The sequence below is a fragment of the Oncorhynchus mykiss genome, chromosome 12 (assembly GCF_013265735.2).
Source record: "Oncorhynchus mykiss isolate Arlee chromosome 12, USDA_OmykA_1.1, whole genome shotgun sequence".
Taxonomy (NCBI): Eukaryota; Metazoa; Chordata; class Actinopteri; order Salmoniformes; family Salmonidae; genus Oncorhynchus; species Oncorhynchus mykiss.
The window spans coordinates 89,073,388-89,092,143 of NC_048576.1; the positions used below are offsets into that span (position 1 = coordinate 89,073,388).

The window sequence follows — 18,756 nt, forward strand, 5'->3', positions numbered from 1 at the left end:
AAATCACATCTCAACTATATTTTAAGTGTTAAAAATGATTCCATGACAACTCAAGTTTATAACTGGCTTTTTAAAAGTGACCAGCTGTTGCCTCTGATGACATGCCCTCCAATGCTGAAGAGACGCTCCACAACTGAAAAGGATGCTTGAACATGTAGGTACTAGGCAGCAATTCTGCTCAGTGTTAGACAGGAACTGCTGTGTCTTCCGGAATTACTAGAATCAGCCATTGGGATCAGCAGCAGATGTCAGATGTGGGTTGATGAGGTACTACAATCTCTGGTCTTGTGGCAAGTGCACCCTCTATCCATCACTATGGGTACTCCAAAATCTCTGTTGATTGGCTAAAGGGCAAAGATAGTGGATAAATTAAGATAGTTCACTCAAGCCGTTTACCATTTTAAATTGTAATTTCCTGTCAAATTAACTGGGCGTGTCTCCCATAGAAACCAATGCAAGAGCAACTGGGTCTGGTCAACAGGTCTGGTCAACAAGCGTTTCCCAAACTCGGTCCTGCCCCCCCATAGCACTACACAGCTGATGAATAAGCTGTGTAGTGCTATGGAGAGAAAGAAAACATGCAGCTCTTGGGGTCCTGAGGACAGATTTTGGTTAACACTCTTATAGTTCATTGACTTTCATTAAACCATCAAATAAAATACAAAAACATTGAGTGGGGTGTCTGGCTTCCTCTTCCATCTCTCCTATTGGGTACATTGTCTTCTGTTGAGTTCTGCTCAAAAACACTGAGTGGGGTGTCTGGCTTCCTCTTCCATCTCTCCTATTGGGTACAGTGTCTTCTGTTGAGTTCTGCTCAAAAACACTGAGTGGGGTGTCTGGCTTCCTCTTCCATCTCTCCTATTGGGTACAGTGTCTTCTGTTGAGTTCTGCTCAAAAACACTGAGTGGGGTGTCTGGCTTCCTCTTCCATCTCTCCTATTGGGTACAGTGTCTTCTGTTGAGTTCTGCTCAAAAACACTGAGTGGGGTGTCTGGCTTCCTCTTCCATCTCTCCTATTGGGTACAGTGTCTTCTGTTGAGTTCTGCTCAAAAACACTGAGTGGGGTGTCTGGCTTCCTCTTCCATCTCTCCTATTGGGTACAGTGTCTTCTGTTGAGTTCTGCTCAAAAACATTGAGTGGGGTGTCTTGCTTCCTCTTCCATCTCTCCTATTGGGTACAGTGTCTTCTGTTGAGTTCTGCTCAAAAACACTGAGTGGGGTGTCTGGCTTCCTCTTCCATCTCTCCTATTGGGTACAGTGTCTTCTGTTGTGTTCTGCTCAAAAACATTGAGTGGGGTGTCTTGCTTCCTCTTCCATCTCTCCTATTGGGTACAGTGTCTTCTGTTGAGTTCTGCTCAAAAACACTGAGTGGGGTGTCTGGCTTCCTCTTCCATCTCTCCTATTGGGTACAGTGTCTTCTGTTGAGTTCTGCTCAAAAACACTGAGTGGGGTGTCTGGCTTCCTCTTCCATCTCTCCTATTGGGTACAGTGTCTTCTGTTGAGTTCTGCTCAAAAACATTGAGTGGGGTGTCTTGCTTCCTCTTCCATCTCTCCTATTGGGTACAGTGTCTTCTGTTGAGTTCTGCTCAAAAACACTGAGTGGGGTGTCTGGCTTCCTCTTCCATCTCTCCTATTGGGTACAGTGTCTTCTGTTGAGTTCTGCTCAAAAACATTGAGTGGGGTGTCTTGCTTCCTCTTCCATCTCTCCTATTGGGTACAGTGTCTTCTGTTGAGTTCTGCTCAAAAACACTGAGTGGGGTGTCTGGCTTCCTCTTCCATCTCTCCTATTGGGTACAGTGTCTTCTGTTGAGTTCTGCTCAAAAACACTGAGTGTGGTGTCTGGCTTCCTCTTCCATCTCTCCTATTGGGTACAGCGTCTTCTGTTTGTTGAGTTCTGCTCAGGCACTTGTCAATTGATTTCTTTAGGCTTTAGTCAAGCTTGCCACTATACTCAGTGGTGGATCAATGTAAGCCAACGCTTACACCATTATGGGGAAAGTTTGGAGAATTGGGACACACCCTCAGATGGTTGTAGAGTCCTCTGATTCATGGAATGACGCAGTTGGCTTTGACAATGTCAGATCCTTGAACACATCAGTGGCAACATTGACCTGCGTTAGGATGACATCACAACATCAGCAAGGACTCACTTATTAGGGATTATTTCCCAGACAAGCGAGGGTCAAAACTAGGGTTGAATGGCGGGAACCCGGATACCGAGATTTACCACCCAAAACCACTCAATTTTCCAGGGATAATTATTTATTAGTTATATGAACAGCATGACGTGAAATGGAACTGTTAAATTATGTGCAATGTCTAAACATGGCTTCTCTACGGCCTTATCTCTGGCCTTCTCTATGGCCTTATCTCTACGCCTTCTCTCTGGCCTTCTCTACGGCCTTATCTCTGGCCTTCTCTATGGCCTTCTCTACGCCTTCTCTCTGGCCTTCTCTACGGCCTTATCTCTGGCCTTCTCTATGGCCTTCTCTACGCCTTCTCTCTGGCCTTCTCTACGGCCTTATCTCTGGCCTTCTGGCCTTCTCTACGGCCTTCTCTCTGACCTTTTCTCTGGCCTTCTCTACGGCCTTCTCTCTGGCCTTCTCTCTGGCAAATCTACCAAGACCTGGTCGTCCCTCTAAACTTTCAGCTCATACAAGGAGAAGACTGATCAGAGATGCAGCCAAGAGGCCCATGATCACTCTGGATGAACTGCAGAGATCTACAGCTGAGGTGGGAGACTCTGTCCATAGGACAACAATCAGTCGTATATTGCACAAATCTGGCCTTTATGGAAGAGTGGCAAGAAGAAAGCCATTTCTTAAAGATATCCATAAAAAGTGCCGTTTAAAGTTTGCCACAAGCCACCTGGGAGACACACCAAACATGTGGAAGAAGGTGCTCTGGTCAGATGAAACCAAAATTGAACTTTTTGGCAACAATGCAAAACGTTATGTTTGGCGTAAAAGCAACACAGCTGAACACACCATCCCCACTGTCAAACATGGTGGTGGCAGCATCATGGTTTGGGCCTGCTTTTCTTCAGCAGGGACAGGGAAGATGGTTAAAATTGATGGGAAGATGGATGGAGCCAAATACAGGACCATTCTGGAAGAAAACCTGATGGAGTCTGCAAAAGACCTGAGACTGGGACGGAGATTTGTCTTCCAAAAAGACAATGATCCAAAACAAAGCAAAATCTACAATGGAATGGTTCAAAAATAAACATATCCAGGTGTTAGAATGGCCAAGTCAAAGTCCAGACCTGAATCCAATCGAGAATCTGTGGAAAGAACTGAAAACTGCTGTTCACAAATGCTCTCCATCCAACCTCACTGAGCTCGAGCTGTTTTGCAAGGAGGAATGGGAAAAAATGTCAGTCTCTCGATGTGCAAAACTGATAGAGACATACCCCAAGCGACTTACAGCTGTAATCGCAGCAAAAGGTGGCGCTACAAAGTATTAACTTAAGAGGGCTGAATAATTTTGCACGCCAAATTTTTCAGTTTTTGATTTGTTAAAAAAGTTTGAAATATCCAATAAATGTCGTTCCACTTCATGATTGTGTCCCACTTGTTGTTGATTCTTCACAAAAAAATAGTTTTATATCTTTATGTTTGAAGCCTGAAATGTGGCAAAAGGTCGCAAAGTTCAAGGGGGCTGAATACTTTCGCAAGGCACTGTATCATCCTGTAGACCTATCATCCTTTAGACCTATCATCATGTAGACCTATCATCCTGTAGACCTATCATCATGTAGACCTATCATCCTGTAGACCTATCATCCTGTAGACCTATCATCCCATCATGGTCACTTGTTTTCTGGTGACAGGTAGGACTACATTGCTGCAGAATAGACTATGATACAGTAATATAAGGACTTATGGCTTTTGGGGTCACCTTATTTTTTGTTGTAAAGATATATTTTAATTGTAGCTGCAGAGTTTTAAAACAGCCTATCACTTGAACATCATTGCTTTAAATCAGTACACACACGAGCACTCTCTTGCAGTCTTTCTCAATTCCATTCAAATTGCATCCAAAATAAATAATATAGGTGGTGATATAGATGTCCTAGCCCACCTCTTTCAGGTAGTACATTCAATGCAGTATTTGTGTTATATTTAAGTAATGAATGATGGGTTATGCATAATAACTTCAAACGTATAGCCCCTGTCTCTTGAGCTAAACGCACGCACCTGTGCTCCGCTGGCCTCTCTACTTTAAAAAACGCTGCTTAGCTCTTGGAGTCTCATGTAGGAAAAACTAGACTAGAATAGCTTGCTGGACTTTTTGTTGTTGTTGCGCTTCTTATACCAATAAACTATTCAAAGAGGGATGCAAGCTCTTGTTTGCTGAATGTTAAATACAGCAGCCAATAGAACTCACGGGGAGTTTGAAAGAAGAGCGAACGTGTGATGGTGGAAGTCTATAGCAGATATTTATTCAGACCCATAACCATTCAATCTTCGTGAAGAGAATTAAAAGCCGTCTGCATCTAATTCTAGTCCACTATTATGCAAACATGTCATTAGAATGATAAAGATGCGGACAACTTAACGTATTTCAATTAACTGTTGAAAGCAAGGAAGGAATGAAGCAACAAGAGAGAGAGAGAGAGAGAGAGTGGTAGGAAATAACATTCTGGGATAAAAAAAATAAAAAAACATCCAAATTAAATTCGCTAGCCTACACATGTAACTGTGTAGGCAGCATGTGCTGCACCGGAATTGCATGTTCTCTCCCAACTTTATCATGAATTTACAAACACACCCGAAGTCGTAAAATGTCTAGTAAAGTAATTTCTTATTCTAGCAAGATGTTGCATAGCAACAGCATCAACTTCCGGTAGACAGCGCTAGTACGCTCAACTGAAAGAATACCATTTGATTACACTTACAGTATACTAGAATGAACTCATTCTCATTAAGTATGTAGTATACATGTTGTTACTATGGGTACTTGAACACGGCTCTTATTTGTATGCGGCTTTATTAACTCAATGATTAAAATATATTACATTGTTTGCAAACTGCTATGTAAACAGTTGGTGATTAAAACAGGTGGGGAACCCTGAATGACAGGTCAACACAGACGATCATATACGTATTGGATAATGGCACAGGATGGCTCTACTCCTAGTAACAAAAACTGCTAAATTCTTCCATTATGGAGGCTTACACTGCTGTGACCAACCACACAGTGGCAGCATTGTGAAATAGATGTGACCCAGGTCTAATTCACAGGTTGTGTTCATTAGAGCACAATGCGGAAAATGAAAATAAGTGTTTCTTATTGGCCAATTCCAGGTATAGAACCTCCCCGATTCAGTCCGGTTTCTTCCGTTTGGCGCATAATGAACACGACACTGATCTCGTAAAGAGTCATACACACAGAGACACGGGTTGAGAAAAGGATGAGGCTTTTATTGAGGGTATAATTTACAGTGGGTGGGGTAGGGAGGGGGACGGTTCATGTTTCTGGAGTCTGTTGCTTCTGCTCTGGTGGGGGTTTGGGTTGACTGTCCTGTGTCTGAATAGAGAGCTCCTCATCTAGACGCTCCTTCGCTCTCACCACCTTCAAATACACAAAGGGACGGACATGGACACACACAAGCAGACAGGACACACACACACACAAGCAGACAGGACAAACACACACACACAAGCAGACAGGACACACACAAGCAGACAGGACACACACAAGCAGACAGGACACACACAAGCAGACAGGACACACACAATTAATTGATCAAAATCCTTAGCAGTGCACCTCAATACATGGCAAGTCATATTTGTCTACTGTTCTGTTATTGTAATGATACATTGACATTGTACATTTAATTTAGGCTACCACTGGATCTGGTGTCCTAATTAGAGGTCGACCGATTAATCGGAATGGCCGATTCCAAGTTTTTTTTTTTACACCTTTATTGAATCTTTATTTAACTAGGCAAGTCAGTTAAGAACACATTCTTATTTTCAATGACGGCCTAGGAACGGTGGGTTAACTGCCTCGTTCAGGGGCAGAACGAGCAGGCTCGTAAGCATTCATTCAAACAGCACTTTCGTGCATTTTGCCAGCAGCTCTTCGTTGTGCGTCAAGCATTGTGCTGTTTATGACTTCAAGCCTATCAACTCTTGAGAATAGGCTGGTGTAACCGATGTGAAATGGCTAGCTGGTTAGCAGGGTGCGCGCTAATAGCGTTTCAAACGTCACTTGGGGTAGTTATTCCCCTTGCTCTGCATGGATAACGTTGCTTTGAGGGTGGCTGTTGTCCATGTGTTCCTGGTTCGAGTGAGGAGAGGGACGGAAGCTATACTGTTACACTGGCAATACTAAAGTGCCTATAAGAACATCCAATAGTCAAAGGTATAAGAAATACAAATGGTATAGAGAGAAATAGTCCTATAATTCCTATAATAACTACAATCTAAAACTTCTTACCTGGGAATATTGAAGACTCATGTTAAAAGGAACCACCAGCTTTCATATGTTCTCATGTTCTGAGCAAGGAACTGAAACGTTAGCTTTCTTACATGGCACATATTGCACTTTTACTTTCTTCTCCAACACTTGTTTTTGCATTATTTAAACCAAATTGAACATGTTTCATTATTTATTTGAGGCCAAATTGATTTTATTGATGTATTATATCAAGTTAAAATAAGTGTTCATTCAGTATTGTTGTAATTGTCACTATTACAAATATTAATCTGTATCGTCTTTTTTTGGTCCTCCAATAATCGGTATCGGAGTTGAAAAATCATAATCGGCCGACCTCTAGTCCTAATATAAGGCATGATCATGATAGTGACTACAGGTCTAAGAATGTGCGCTATCATCAGGACAGCTCTGTGCAAGGCTCTGTACAAGCACCAAAGAGGTATGAAACCCAAGAGACTCAACTTGCCATTACACCTTATGAATACCTCAAGGAGGTGGTCTGAGTCTCCATGGATACAAGGAAGCAATTGCTTGTTGAGTCACATGGTTTCAAGCCTCTCTGGCACTAATAATCACTGACTCGCACAGAGATGGCGCAATACTGGAAATTGAACAATGAACCTCACCTTGGACTGTAGATAGAAAGATCCGCCCACCTCCTTGTCGTTGACTTTAAAAAGGTGTTCATAGTTCTGTTGACAAAGTACAACAGGTCAGTCATGAACAGGTTGGCCCCACCAATGGCCTAATATGGAAATACATTTACAACCACATACACACACTTGTCTGTCTTGTATGTAGGCCACATGAAGGAACTTCCTGTTTTCTAAATTTGTGAGTATGACCCTGTCCAGAAAACCCTCTAGCCTGCGCCCTACCCCATAGACACTTGTGTAAATATGACTGGACAGGGATTAACGACATGCAACATCTCCTCCTAGCCTGTTAGGGGACAAGATGGAGGTACCGGTACATTGTTAATACCCATCCAACCATCTGTGTGCCGTGAAGTTCCTAGGGGAAGGGGCGAGGCAGGGACAGGGCCTGTGTTCTCTGGGTGTTGTCTTCAATGTACTTTAAAGTGTGTGTACCTTCTGGAGCTCCTCAGGGGTGAGTGTGGCGATATTGAGGATCTGCTGGGCCTCCTGTAAGGTAATCCCAGTGAGACTAGAGGCTGCTGCTGACTGCTGTCCGGCACGCCCCCTGGCCTCCGCTGCAGCTTGACTGGCTGCAGACAGAGACAGAAGAGACCGGGTTGGTCACCTTCTCAGGTAAGGAACATTTATGCAACAGTTAGTTTCTCTCTCAGAGACAGTGAGGAAGTGAGGAACATACCTGCATATTCTTGCCGCAATGCACGCGCAAACGCCCGTCCTACTACCTGCGCCCCCATGACAATGATCTGCGCAAGATATTTCGCCTACACAAAGACGAGAGATTGTTAGTTCCACTTTATGTCAACAGAAAGCAACAGTCTGGTTTGGCTCAAGAAGGCCTAGTCTCGCGACAGATTACAGCTCATAATGAATGAATGGCGACCGCAATGTAAACAAAACCCACTTCTCCCTATCAGAGAGCATTAGACCTGATTAGTTTCAGGAACAATGTAAACAAAACCCACTTCTCCCTATCAGAGAGCATTAGACCTGATTAGTTTCAGGAACATTGTGTTGACAGGCAACATTGTGAACCAGCCATAGTCATACTGTTACAGAAGTATTAGATCAGACAGAGCGGGCAAAGGTAGAGCAGGTCTGAAGCACACAGTGACTGTGTTGTATGCGCAGTGCTGATGAGAGCATCATTAACTACCCTGAACAAACACATAACGCAACATGCAATCGTTTTTACAATTTTACTCAGTTACAATTCATATAAGGATATCAGTCAATTGAAATAAATTCATTAGGCCCTAATCTATGGATTTCACATGACTGTCAGTCACAGATACCTTTAAAAAAAGTAGGGGCGTGGATCAGAAAACCAGTCAGTATCTGATGTGACCACCATTTGCCTTATGCAGTGCATGTTGTCCAACTCCTCTACAATGGCTGTGTGAAGTTTCTGGTTATTGGCTGGAACTGGAACACGATGTCGTACACGTAGATCCAGAGCATCCCAAACATGCTCAATGGGTGACACGTCTGGTGAGTATGCACGCCATGGAAGAACTGGCACAGTTTCAGCTTCCAGATCCTTGCGACAAGGGGCTGTGCATTGTCATGCTAAAACACGAGGTGAATGACACGACAATGCCTCAGGATTTTGTCCCGATATCTAGGTGCATTTAAATTGCAATCAATAAAATTCAATAGTATTAGTTGTCTGTAGCTTATGTCAGCCCATACCATAACCCCACCGCCACCATGGAGCACTCAGCAAACCGCTCGCCCACACAACGCCATACACGTGTTCTGCGGTTGGGAGGCTGGTTGGACGTACTGCCAAATTCTCTAAAATGACGAAGGCGGCTTATGGTGAAATGAACACTCAATTCTTTGGCAGCTCTGGTAGACATTCCTGCAGTCAGCATGACAAATTCACATCTCGTCAAACCTTCAGACATCTGTGGCATTGCGTTGTGACAAAACTGTACATTTTAGAGTGGCCATTTATTTTCCCCCAGCACAAGGTGCACCTATATATATTGAACATGCTGTTTAACCGTCTTCTTGATATGCAACACCAGTCAGGTGGATGGATTATCTTGGCAAAGGAGAAATGGTCACTAACAGGGTAGCAAAACATTTGCACACAACATTGAGAAATAAGCTTTCTGTTCATATGGAATATTTCTGGGATCTTTTATTTAATCTCATGAAACATGGGACCAACACTTTACATTTTGCGTTTATATGTGTGTAGTTAGCTCGCTTATTAAACAACAATATGAGCCAGCTACCTAACGTTAGCTACAAAGATAGAAGACATATCAAGGATACATTACGGTTGCATAAGCTAAATTAGATAGCCAAGATTGGCAAGGTGTGCGGGCTATAGCAAGAGAAGCAAGCAGCGTTTCTCCTTCACAGTTTCCCTAATCATGACACAGCTATTCATAGCGTTTCAAAATACAAAAATATCTCACCATTGCGTTTATCCGATTATTTACAGTACAGTACACAATAAGACCGTGGAGGAGCACGGCGTTTTCACATGTACCCCCATCAAGGTCGCAGTAAGTTCAAAGTTCAAGGGCTAAACTCAGAACAAAGATATTCGAGTTTGGTGAAGATCCACAAACCGGTGCTCTCTCTGTATAAAAATACTGCTCTCTAGTGGATGACTGTTTAAATTGCACCAATTTTCATTGCACAGCCTTCATCATCACGTCTTGCCAGCAGACCAGACTTGTGTGCTAACAGCTAGCTGCACTAGGCTCGGACAGCATGACCTCAATCCAGGGATGAGGAATACATTGTACTACGAATTGTCCCGTTGTTGCACCGGAAAGATTGAGCGACTGCTAATTTATCCGGAAAGCTGGCCTTTTTATCCTCATGCTAGGTAGAAAATGCTTTGAACAACAATGGACAGTCAGCCAATCAGGCTCAGTGCGGGCTGTCATTGCGCTGTGGAAATGTCAGTGACTAATTGATAACATTGCCTGTTTTTGCAGTAAGCAGGTCCCCTGTACAGTACCTGCGCCGGTGAGGGGAGTAGGTTTAGTCAAGGTGCCGGAGGTGAGCTGAAGGCCCTAAAGTGATTTTAGTTGAGATTTCCTATTTAAATACACCGCACCACGTCTCCTCCAAGGAGATGTTTTATTGTCTCGTGTGCAAGAGATTATTACGATGTTACTTTGTTTCAAAAAGTACCTTGTATCCTCTAAGGAGATGTTTGATTTAAACCATTAGCTTCTGAGTACTCAGATGGTAGTAATGTGTCACTAATCACAGTGGCTGCAGTCCATCGTACCATGATACTGAGATGGTCTTCCTGTCTTCTGTCTTCTAACACCAGGCTTGCCATGCAGTCATTCATCAGTCCTGTTTGGCAATAGCTAAACATAATTTCATTCACTTTGTTCCTTTCCCATTGTTTTTACTCAAGTGAAATAATTGCTTCTATTATCTTTCTTCGGATATCCTTATTGTGGCCTGAGTTGGAAACGGTATTACTGTTTCCATTATATTCTAACATGAAACTAACCACCAGTGGGACGTCTGTTATTGCTTTGTACATGATTTTCATGAATTAGGGATATACTTAAGTGTTTTTCTCCCGTCTCCGTCAAGACAATAGGATAAATAATAGCTATATTAGCTTACATTAGAATGTACTCTGGAACTAGTGGGAGTGACTTCTAATGCTACTGAATCATTTTGAATGAATAGAGGCCAGGGCCCTCAGCAGAGCTCAGTCCATGCACCTCGACTTAAACTCCTCCCCTCATGGGCACAGGTACAGGAGACCTACTTACTGCCAAAACAGGACTCAGTCTGGTCTTCATACTGTGCCGTATAGCAATGTTATGAATTTGTCATTGTGAATTAATTTGCTATTGTATGTAGTGTTTTTGTCCCTATAAATGCTTTTTAAACATGAATGAGGATGTGATGTTGTGTATTTGTTAAGACAGTGTCCACCAGTTATGTTTTTGGAGCTCGAACAAAGAAATAAACAATTCAACAACAACCATGTTCTTGTGTGTGGCTGTTTACTGCCTTTGTTAATGCACCGTTGACAACAATGACATGGATTACCAATGAATTACTGTACTTCAAACGAGCATCCATAGTTCGGGGAAAGTTTGCCATACTAAGCCATTCCCCACAAGGGACGACGTTGTTCAACACAAGTTCTAGTGCCATTAGCATGAAGACGTTCAATCTTCCCGGTGTAACAGTTGGGATAAAGGGACAATTGGGAGTACAACACATTTCTCAATCCTGGATTGAGGTACTTTTTCCAGGCCATATCTCACGCCGGCTCGGCGGTGTCTTGATCTACAGTCATGCTCTCCAACCCCAGTGCAGCTCAGTGTAAACAAGCGTAACGGTAGTGTAGGAGCCATTTTGGCCTGTTTATGAGTTGTGTATCTGGTATCTGTCAAGGGTCATTTTGACTTGTTTTGTACACTAGAGGGCACTATATGTTGGGGTCATGGGTCACTGGTCATGGGTGTATATAATTAGCACAGGTGACCAGGAAAGGGTTATCAGGTGAGAAGAGAGCACATAGTTATTACCGTATCACAGATACAGCTTATAGAGTCCATCTCTCTGTACCCTTTTCTACAGGAATATGTGTTTTGGAGCCATTTATATTTTATATACGCAATAAATGGAACTTCACCCCAAAAGAGTAACGTTTGGAAAGCTGATTCTTGTGGAATAAATGGAACCTCACCCCAAAAGAGTCATGTTTGGAAAGCTGATTCTTGTGGACTTGTGACGGACAGCTCTCTCCTGTGCCAGTGGCAGTTCATAGGGAAGCACCACTACAGGTCGAGTCAGAATCTCCTGGCAACATCATGATATAAGTACATTTACTAGTTTACTCCTTTTTCTTTGAGATTAACAAACATTTCCCCTTTAAACATACTTTTGTTTTAAGCAACAAATTGAAAGACAAAGAAATGACATGTGTACAAGGTTCAAACAGTTGTTTATTGCAAGGCAACATGAACATTCCCACAAAACCATTATTCATAAGACGGACAGAGAAATAATGCTTTATTCAAAGTATAAAAGAGATTTTTCTTTTTATTAATTTCCCAAAGAACAATGTAAGACATCTGAGAGATTGCAGGCACAAAACACATGACAAACACACAATCACTGACACCAACAATATCTAGGCCCTACAGTCAATGCAGTGGTGTCTGTTCACTTTTCAAGTACTCCACAATGGCTGCGTTTACACAGGCAGCCCAATTCTGATATTTTGCCCAAGTACTGGCAAAAAGCTCTTATCTGATTGGTTTAAAGACCAATTAAAAAACACATGACAGAATTGGACTGCCTGTGTAAACTCAGTGAGTCTGACTACTATTCAAGAATGCTTGGTTGGTTCCAGTCTTTCTGTCATTGTAAACAACAAGATTGGTTCGATCAGACTTGGATTAGCCTATTAAAAGTATTGCCTTGTGCTGTACTAGTCTTGATCATGGCTGCTGTGATTGCATCATATAGTAATAATACTGTAAGTTATTAAGAAAAAGTAACAAAATGATTGTTTACTACAGTATAATAAAAGAATGAGCTCCTTTAGTGAGGAATACTTCAATAACAGTCTTAAGACGAAGTGTTAACATATGAGGTACAGGAATTCCAGTTATACAGTCTATCAATCTAGAAAGAAAGGTACAGATACATACTACTTCCCACCACATTACAACCTCAGAGATCCACAGACACACTCCTGTACAACTCCCACAGGGGGTGTTTTGGCTTTTCAATACATGACACCCACATGTAAGAACGTCACACACATTTTAGAGTCCCCCAAAACAGAGCGCAGCCCCGATGCTATAAACTATCTCCCAAGATCTGGTGGCTGAACTAAGATATGCACCTGGGTCACGTTCATTACGGCACGCAACGGAAAACGTTTTGAAATGCTTTGCAACGGAAAACGAAAATCCAGGTAATCCCTCCCTGTTTGAGGTTGTTTTCGTCCGTTTGGTGATTAATGAACACGACCCTGGAGTGGTACAGGACTGTTAGTAGGTCTTTATCACTGGCCAGAGAATGAAGCTACCTAAACAACAAAACAATATTATATTCCTATCAATAGAAGCCAGCCATGCTTTAACCTGAAGGCTGTTTTTACCCTGTTGTACCCTGTCTGTGTGTTTGCTGTGTGCTTGTTGAGGCCGTATGGGGATACCACAGACCATCCAACATCCACGGACTACAGGAGCTGGAGGTGCAGATGGGATATCCAGGTGGAGTGTGAGTCTGTGTGTGTGTGTGTGTGTGTGTGTGTTAATGTATAGTGATGCATAGGAGGTGGTACATCTGGAAGACCATAGATACTGTATTCAGGTGCATGCGTTTGACTTTTTCATAGTTACTGTGTTTAGAAGATTATGGACTATGGTTCATATTGGCCCATAAAAAAGCAAGCAGTGGTCTAGTCATTATTATTATGACACAGGTGTAAGGTTAGGAGTGGTGACAGACACACAGGTGTAAGGTTAGGAGTGGTGACAGACACACAGGTGTAAGGTTAGGAGTGGTGACAGACACACAGGTGTAAGGTTAGGAGTGGTGACAGACACACAGGTGTCCATCCAGTGTGGCGGTAAGGGCTGGGTTGTAAGGGAGTGTTGGGAGTCATTTAACTATCTAGCCTGGTAGGAATGTTAGCTATTTACAGTACAAGGCAGCTGCAAGTCAAAGGTCAAATTGGGGTGAGGTTGCCTTTAACAACAGACCTAGGATCAGATTCCCAAACCCCAGTCCTACCTTTAAACATTATGAGGAGGAAAACATATCTGATCCTGATTCAGTCAATGGTTAGAGGCAACATCTACTTACTCAGAGTATTAGAGGATGATACGAGGATATGGGAGGTAGGGCTGCAAAAGTCTGGTAACTTTCCCTAAAATTCCCAGGAAAACAAGCAGGAAATCCAAGAATTCTCCAATTGGTATTTCTGGAAAACCTAGACATTTTGTTGACAGAATTTTACAACCCTAATGACAGGTTAATGTTATGTGTTTGAGAGATGTTCTTTTGACATAGGACACATCAGTGGCACACAGGAATGACACGTTTCAGTCCAACAGGCCCTTGGCTACTGCTGGACCCTGATTGGTCCGCAAGGCAACACACACTAGTCACCCTGAAAGACACAAGAGCATGGGTAAATGTGTGTGTGTTTGTGTGTACATTTGTGTGTGTGTGTGTGTGTGTGTCTGTGTGTACATTTGTGTTTGTGTGTGTGTCACTCACCCACTCATCGTCTTCTACTCCCTGGAAGGACTCCTGTGGTAGAGGGTTGTCGTCCATGTTCCCCAGCTTGCCTATCATGGCACTCAACAGCTGTAGTACAGACAGATGGTTAACACACTATAGTCCCACTACTGACTAGTGGTTAACACACTATAGTCCCACTACTGACTAGTGGTTAACACACTATAGTCCTACTACTGACTAGTGGTTAACACACTATAGTCCCACTACTGACTAGTGGTGAGTACCAAGACAGATGGTTAACACACTATAGTCCCACTATTGACTAGTGGTGAGTACCAAGACAGATGGTTAACACACTATAGTCCCACTACTGACTAGTGCTGAGTACCAAGACAGATGGTTAACACACTATAGTCCCACTACTAACTAGTGGTGAGTACCAAGACAGATGGTTAACACACTATAGTCCCACTACTGACTAGTGGTTAACACACTATAGACCCACTACTGACTAGTGGTGAGTACCCATATCCCTCCTTTAACATGATATCAATATGAGCAAGACATATTGAGGTATCGGTTTATCCTTGTTGTTAACCTACACTATCAGGTAATGAACATTCATGAGTCTTGCAGGCACAAAACCCTCTCACAGGCTCTCAACAGCATAGTGAACTGGCTGCTGAAGGTCCATCAACTGGCTTCCCATTGTATTCAAACTGGTTAGGTAGGTCTATCTGCTACCAGGATATTTACGTCTAACCCAATGGAAAATCTGCAAGCAGTTGTCTGGACTTCACAAAGCCGTGGAAATGAACAGAAAATGAAACATTCATACATGATATAGATATAGATTATCCCATCACTACTAATAACTATTCACACTATTACCGTGACAAAACAGTCACCAAGCGTCTAGCTAGCTGCACTCACAGAGAAATACTCACTATAATAAGATGTTTGTACACGTTCAGATTAGGGATGCAGGATATATGGGTGATATGCTGACGTGCATACCTATATAACGTAGGTACATGACACCAGGAAAAATGTGGCGCTACACGTGCAACACAGCATTCCTAACCTATCCCACAATGCCTCTTGCACTGAGATGCAGTGCCTTAGACCACTGCGTCCGTGTGTGTTATCTGTTTAACTTAAAAGGCTGCAATTTAAAAAAAATATTGGTATAATTTTTGGGGGGCAAGGAAAACATCAGATATCGGTATTGGCCAAAAATGTCATATCAGTGCATCACTAATTCAGATAGTAGCAATGCACACACACACACACACACACACACACCTCATCTTTCTTCTGCTCGTCAGTCTTCTCCTCCAGGTAGTGAGAGGATGGAAGGTACTTTCTCACTTGGACCTCCTTGGGCGCCTCACTCACTGAGAGGACAGACAGACAGACAGATGGACAGACAGAAACAGTGACAGTGAGACCAGAGAGTTGGGAGGGATTGTGTTAGAATGGCAGTGGGCCACTGTGTATATACAGGGGTGTGTTAGAATAGCAGTGGGCCACTGTGTATATACAGGGTTGTGTTAGAATGGCAGTGGGCCACTGTGTATATACAGGGTTGTGTTAGAATGGCAGTGGGCCACTGTGTATATACAGGGTTGTGTTAGAATGGCAGTGGGCCACTGTGTATATACTGGGTTGTGTTAGAATGGCAGTGGGCCACTGTGTATATACAGGGTTGTGTTAGAATGGCAGTGGGCCACTGTGTATATACAGGGTTGTGTTAGAATGGCAGTGGGCCACTGTGTATATACTGGGTTGTGTTAGAATGGCAGTGGGCCACTGTGTATATACAGGGTTGTGTTAGAATGGCAGTGGGCCACTGTCTATATACAGGGTTGTGTTAGAATGGCAGTGGGCCACTGTGTATATACAGGGGTGTGTTAGAATAGCAGTGGGCCACTGTGTATATACAGGGTTGTGTTAGAATGGCAGTGGGCCACTGTGTATATACAGGGTTGTGTTAGAATGGCAGTGGGCCACTGTGTATATACAGGGTTGTGTTAGAATGGCAGTGGGCCACTGTGTATATACAGGGTTGTGTTAGAATGGCAGTGGGCCACTGTGTATATACTGGGTTGTGTTAGAATGGCAGTGGGCCACTGTGTATATACAGGGTTGTGTTAGAATGGCAGTGGGCCACTGTCTATATACAGGGTTGTGTTAGAATGGCAGTGGGCCACTGTGTATATACAGGGGTGTGTTAGAATAGCAGTGGGCCACTGTGTATATACAGGGTTGTGTTAGAATGGCAGAATGGCAGTGGGCCACTGTGTATATACAGGGGTGTGTTAGAATAGCAGTGGGTCACTGTGTATATACTGGGTTGTGTTAGAATGGCAGTGGGCCACTGTGTATATACAGGGGTGTGTTAGAATAGCAGTGGGCCACTGTGTATATACTGGGTTGTATTAGAATGGCAGTGGGCCACTGTGTATATACTGGGTTGTGTTAGAATGGCAGAGGGCCACTGTGTATATACAGGGTTGTGTTAGAATGGCAGTGGGCCACTGTGTATATACTGGGTTGTGTTAGAATGGCAGAGGGCCACTGTGTATATACAGGGTTGTGTTAGAATGGCAGTGGGCCACTGTGTATATACAGGGTAGTGTTAGAATGGCAGTGGGCCACTGTGTATATACAGGGTTGTGTTAGAATGACAGTGGGCCACTGTGTATATACAGGGTTGTGTTAGAATGACAGAGGGCCACTGTGTATATACAGGGTTGTGTTAGAATAGCAGTGGGCCACTGTCTATATACAGGGTTGTGTTAGAATGGCAGTGGGCCACTGTGTATATACAGGGTTGTGTTAGAATGGCATCTTTACAAAACTGTTTCAGTTCAGCAATATTCTTGGGATGTCTGGTGTGAACTGCTCTCGAGGTCATGCCACAGCATCTCAAGTTGGGTTTAGGTCAGGACTCTGACTAGGCCACTCCAGAAGGTGCATTTTCTTCTGTTGAAGCCATTCTGCTGTTGATTTACTTCTGTGCTTTGGGTCATTGTCCTGTTGCATCACCCAACTTCTGTTGAGCTTCAATTGGCAGACAGATAGCCTTACATTCTCCTGCAAAATGTCTTGAATTCTTGGGAATTCATTTTTCCATCAATGATAGCAAGCTGTCCAGGCCCTGAGGCAGCAAAGCAGCCCCAAACCATGATTCTCCCTCCACCATACTTTACACTTAGGATGAGGTTTTGACGTTGGTGTGCTGTGCCTTTTTATCTCCACACATAGTGAGTGTTGTGTGTTCCTTCCAAACAACTCAACTGTAGTTCATCTGTCCACAGAATATTTTGCCAGCAGCGTTGTGGAACATCCATGTGCACTTTTGCAAACTTCAGACGTGCAGCAAATGTTTTTTTGGACAGCAGTAGCTTCTTCCGTGGTGTCCTCCCATGAACACCATTCTTGTTTAGTGTTTTACGTATCGTAGACTGGTCAACAGAGATGTTAACATGTTCCAGATATTTCTGTAAGTCTTTAGCTGACACTCTAGGATTCTTCTTAACCTCATTGATCATTCTGCGCTGTGCTCTTGCAGTCATCTTTGCAGGACGGCCACTCCTAGAGAGAGTAGCAACAGTGCTGAATTTCTCAATTTTTGACAATATGTCTTACCGTGGACTGATGAACATCAAGGCTTTTAGAGATACTTTTGTAACCCTTTCCAGCTTTATGCAATTCAACCATTCTTCATCTTAGGTCTTCTGAGATCTCTTTTGTTCAAAGCATGGTTCACATCAGGCAATGCTTCTTGTGAATAGCAAACTCACATTATGTGAGTGTTTTTTAAAGGGCAATCTTGTCTCATTGATTGGACTCCAGGTTAGTTGACTCCTGACTCCAATTAGCTTTTGGAGAAGTCATTAGCCTAGGGGTTCACATACTGTTTCTAACCTACATTGTGAATGTTTAAATGATGTATTCAATATAGACAAGACAAATACAATAATTTGTGTTATTAGTTTAAGCACATTGTGTTTGTCTATTGTTGTGACTTAGATGAAGATCAGATCACATTTGATGACCAATTTCTGCAGAAATGCAGGTAATTCCAAATGGTTCACATACTTTCTCTTGCCACTGTACATGTGTGTCATTCCAGGTACACCGATCCACAAGACTTCGCTCAAAGCCTGTATCGGCAATTCTACGTTATAGAAGATCTCTGCCTCACATTGAGTTGATTGACGATTGGCTGTCAGAATAGATTTAGCTAGTGTCACCATCATGTCAAAGCACAAGGCAGATACTCTTGTCAAACCCAGGACTTGGCCCATGAAAGAGTGGATAGGTTGCCCCTTATAAACTGTATCTGCTCGGCTTCTCATCTGACATTCAAAAGGTGGATCTAACAGTAATGCTGTTGACTTCAGTCCACTGTTTGTACTATATGTGCCTGGGTGG

General features: G+C 43.0%; 2 protein-coding genes across 2 annotated transcripts in view; both read right to left on the reverse strand.

Moving 5' to 3' along the window:
- Positions 1-5,403: 5,403 nt before the first annotated feature.
- LOC110487002 (mitochondrial import inner membrane translocase subunit tim16) lies at positions 5,404-9,685 on the reverse strand. The gene is made up of 5 exons (XM_036939110.1): positions 9,534-9,685; positions 7,781-7,865; positions 7,537-7,673; positions 7,072-7,137; positions 5,404-5,575 (listed from the first exon to the last, which is right to left on the reverse strand). Exons 1-5 carry the CDS (start codon positions 9,534-9,536, stop codon positions 5,471-5,473), a joined length of 396 nt encoding a protein of 131 aa, XP_036795005.1. The 5' UTR covers positions 9,537-9,685; the 3' UTR covers positions 5,404-5,470.
- Positions 9,686-12,038: 2,353 nt separating this feature from the next.
- Positions 12,039-18,756, reverse strand: part of LOC110485259 (coronin-7-like) — a 288,889-nt gene continuing 282,171 nt past the window's right edge. The window contains exons 25-27 of the mRNA XM_036939103.1: positions 15,619-15,710; positions 14,350-14,439; positions 12,039-14,239 (exon numbers count right to left, since the gene is read on the reverse strand). Coding sequence (XP_036794998.1) covers positions 14,231-14,239; positions 14,350-14,439; positions 15,619-15,710 — 191 coding nt within the window. The 3' untranslated portion in view covers positions 12,039-14,230. The remainder of the gene's footprint in view (positions 14,240-14,349; positions 14,440-15,618; positions 15,711-18,756) is intronic.

What these genes read in the sequence shown, in the direction of transcription:
- LOC110487002 (XM_036939110.1), bottom strand. An exon ending in ATTGCGGCAAGAATATGCAG is followed by an intron (nt 7,674 to 7,780) that starts GTATGTTCCTCA and finishes CTCTGTCTGCAG; the next exon opens with CCAGTCAAGCTGCAGCGGAG. An exon ending in CTTTCTATCTACAGTCCAAG is followed by an intron (nt 5,576 to 7,071) that starts GTGAGGTTCATT and finishes GTGTATTTGAAG; the next exon opens with GTGGTGAGAGCGAAGGAGCG.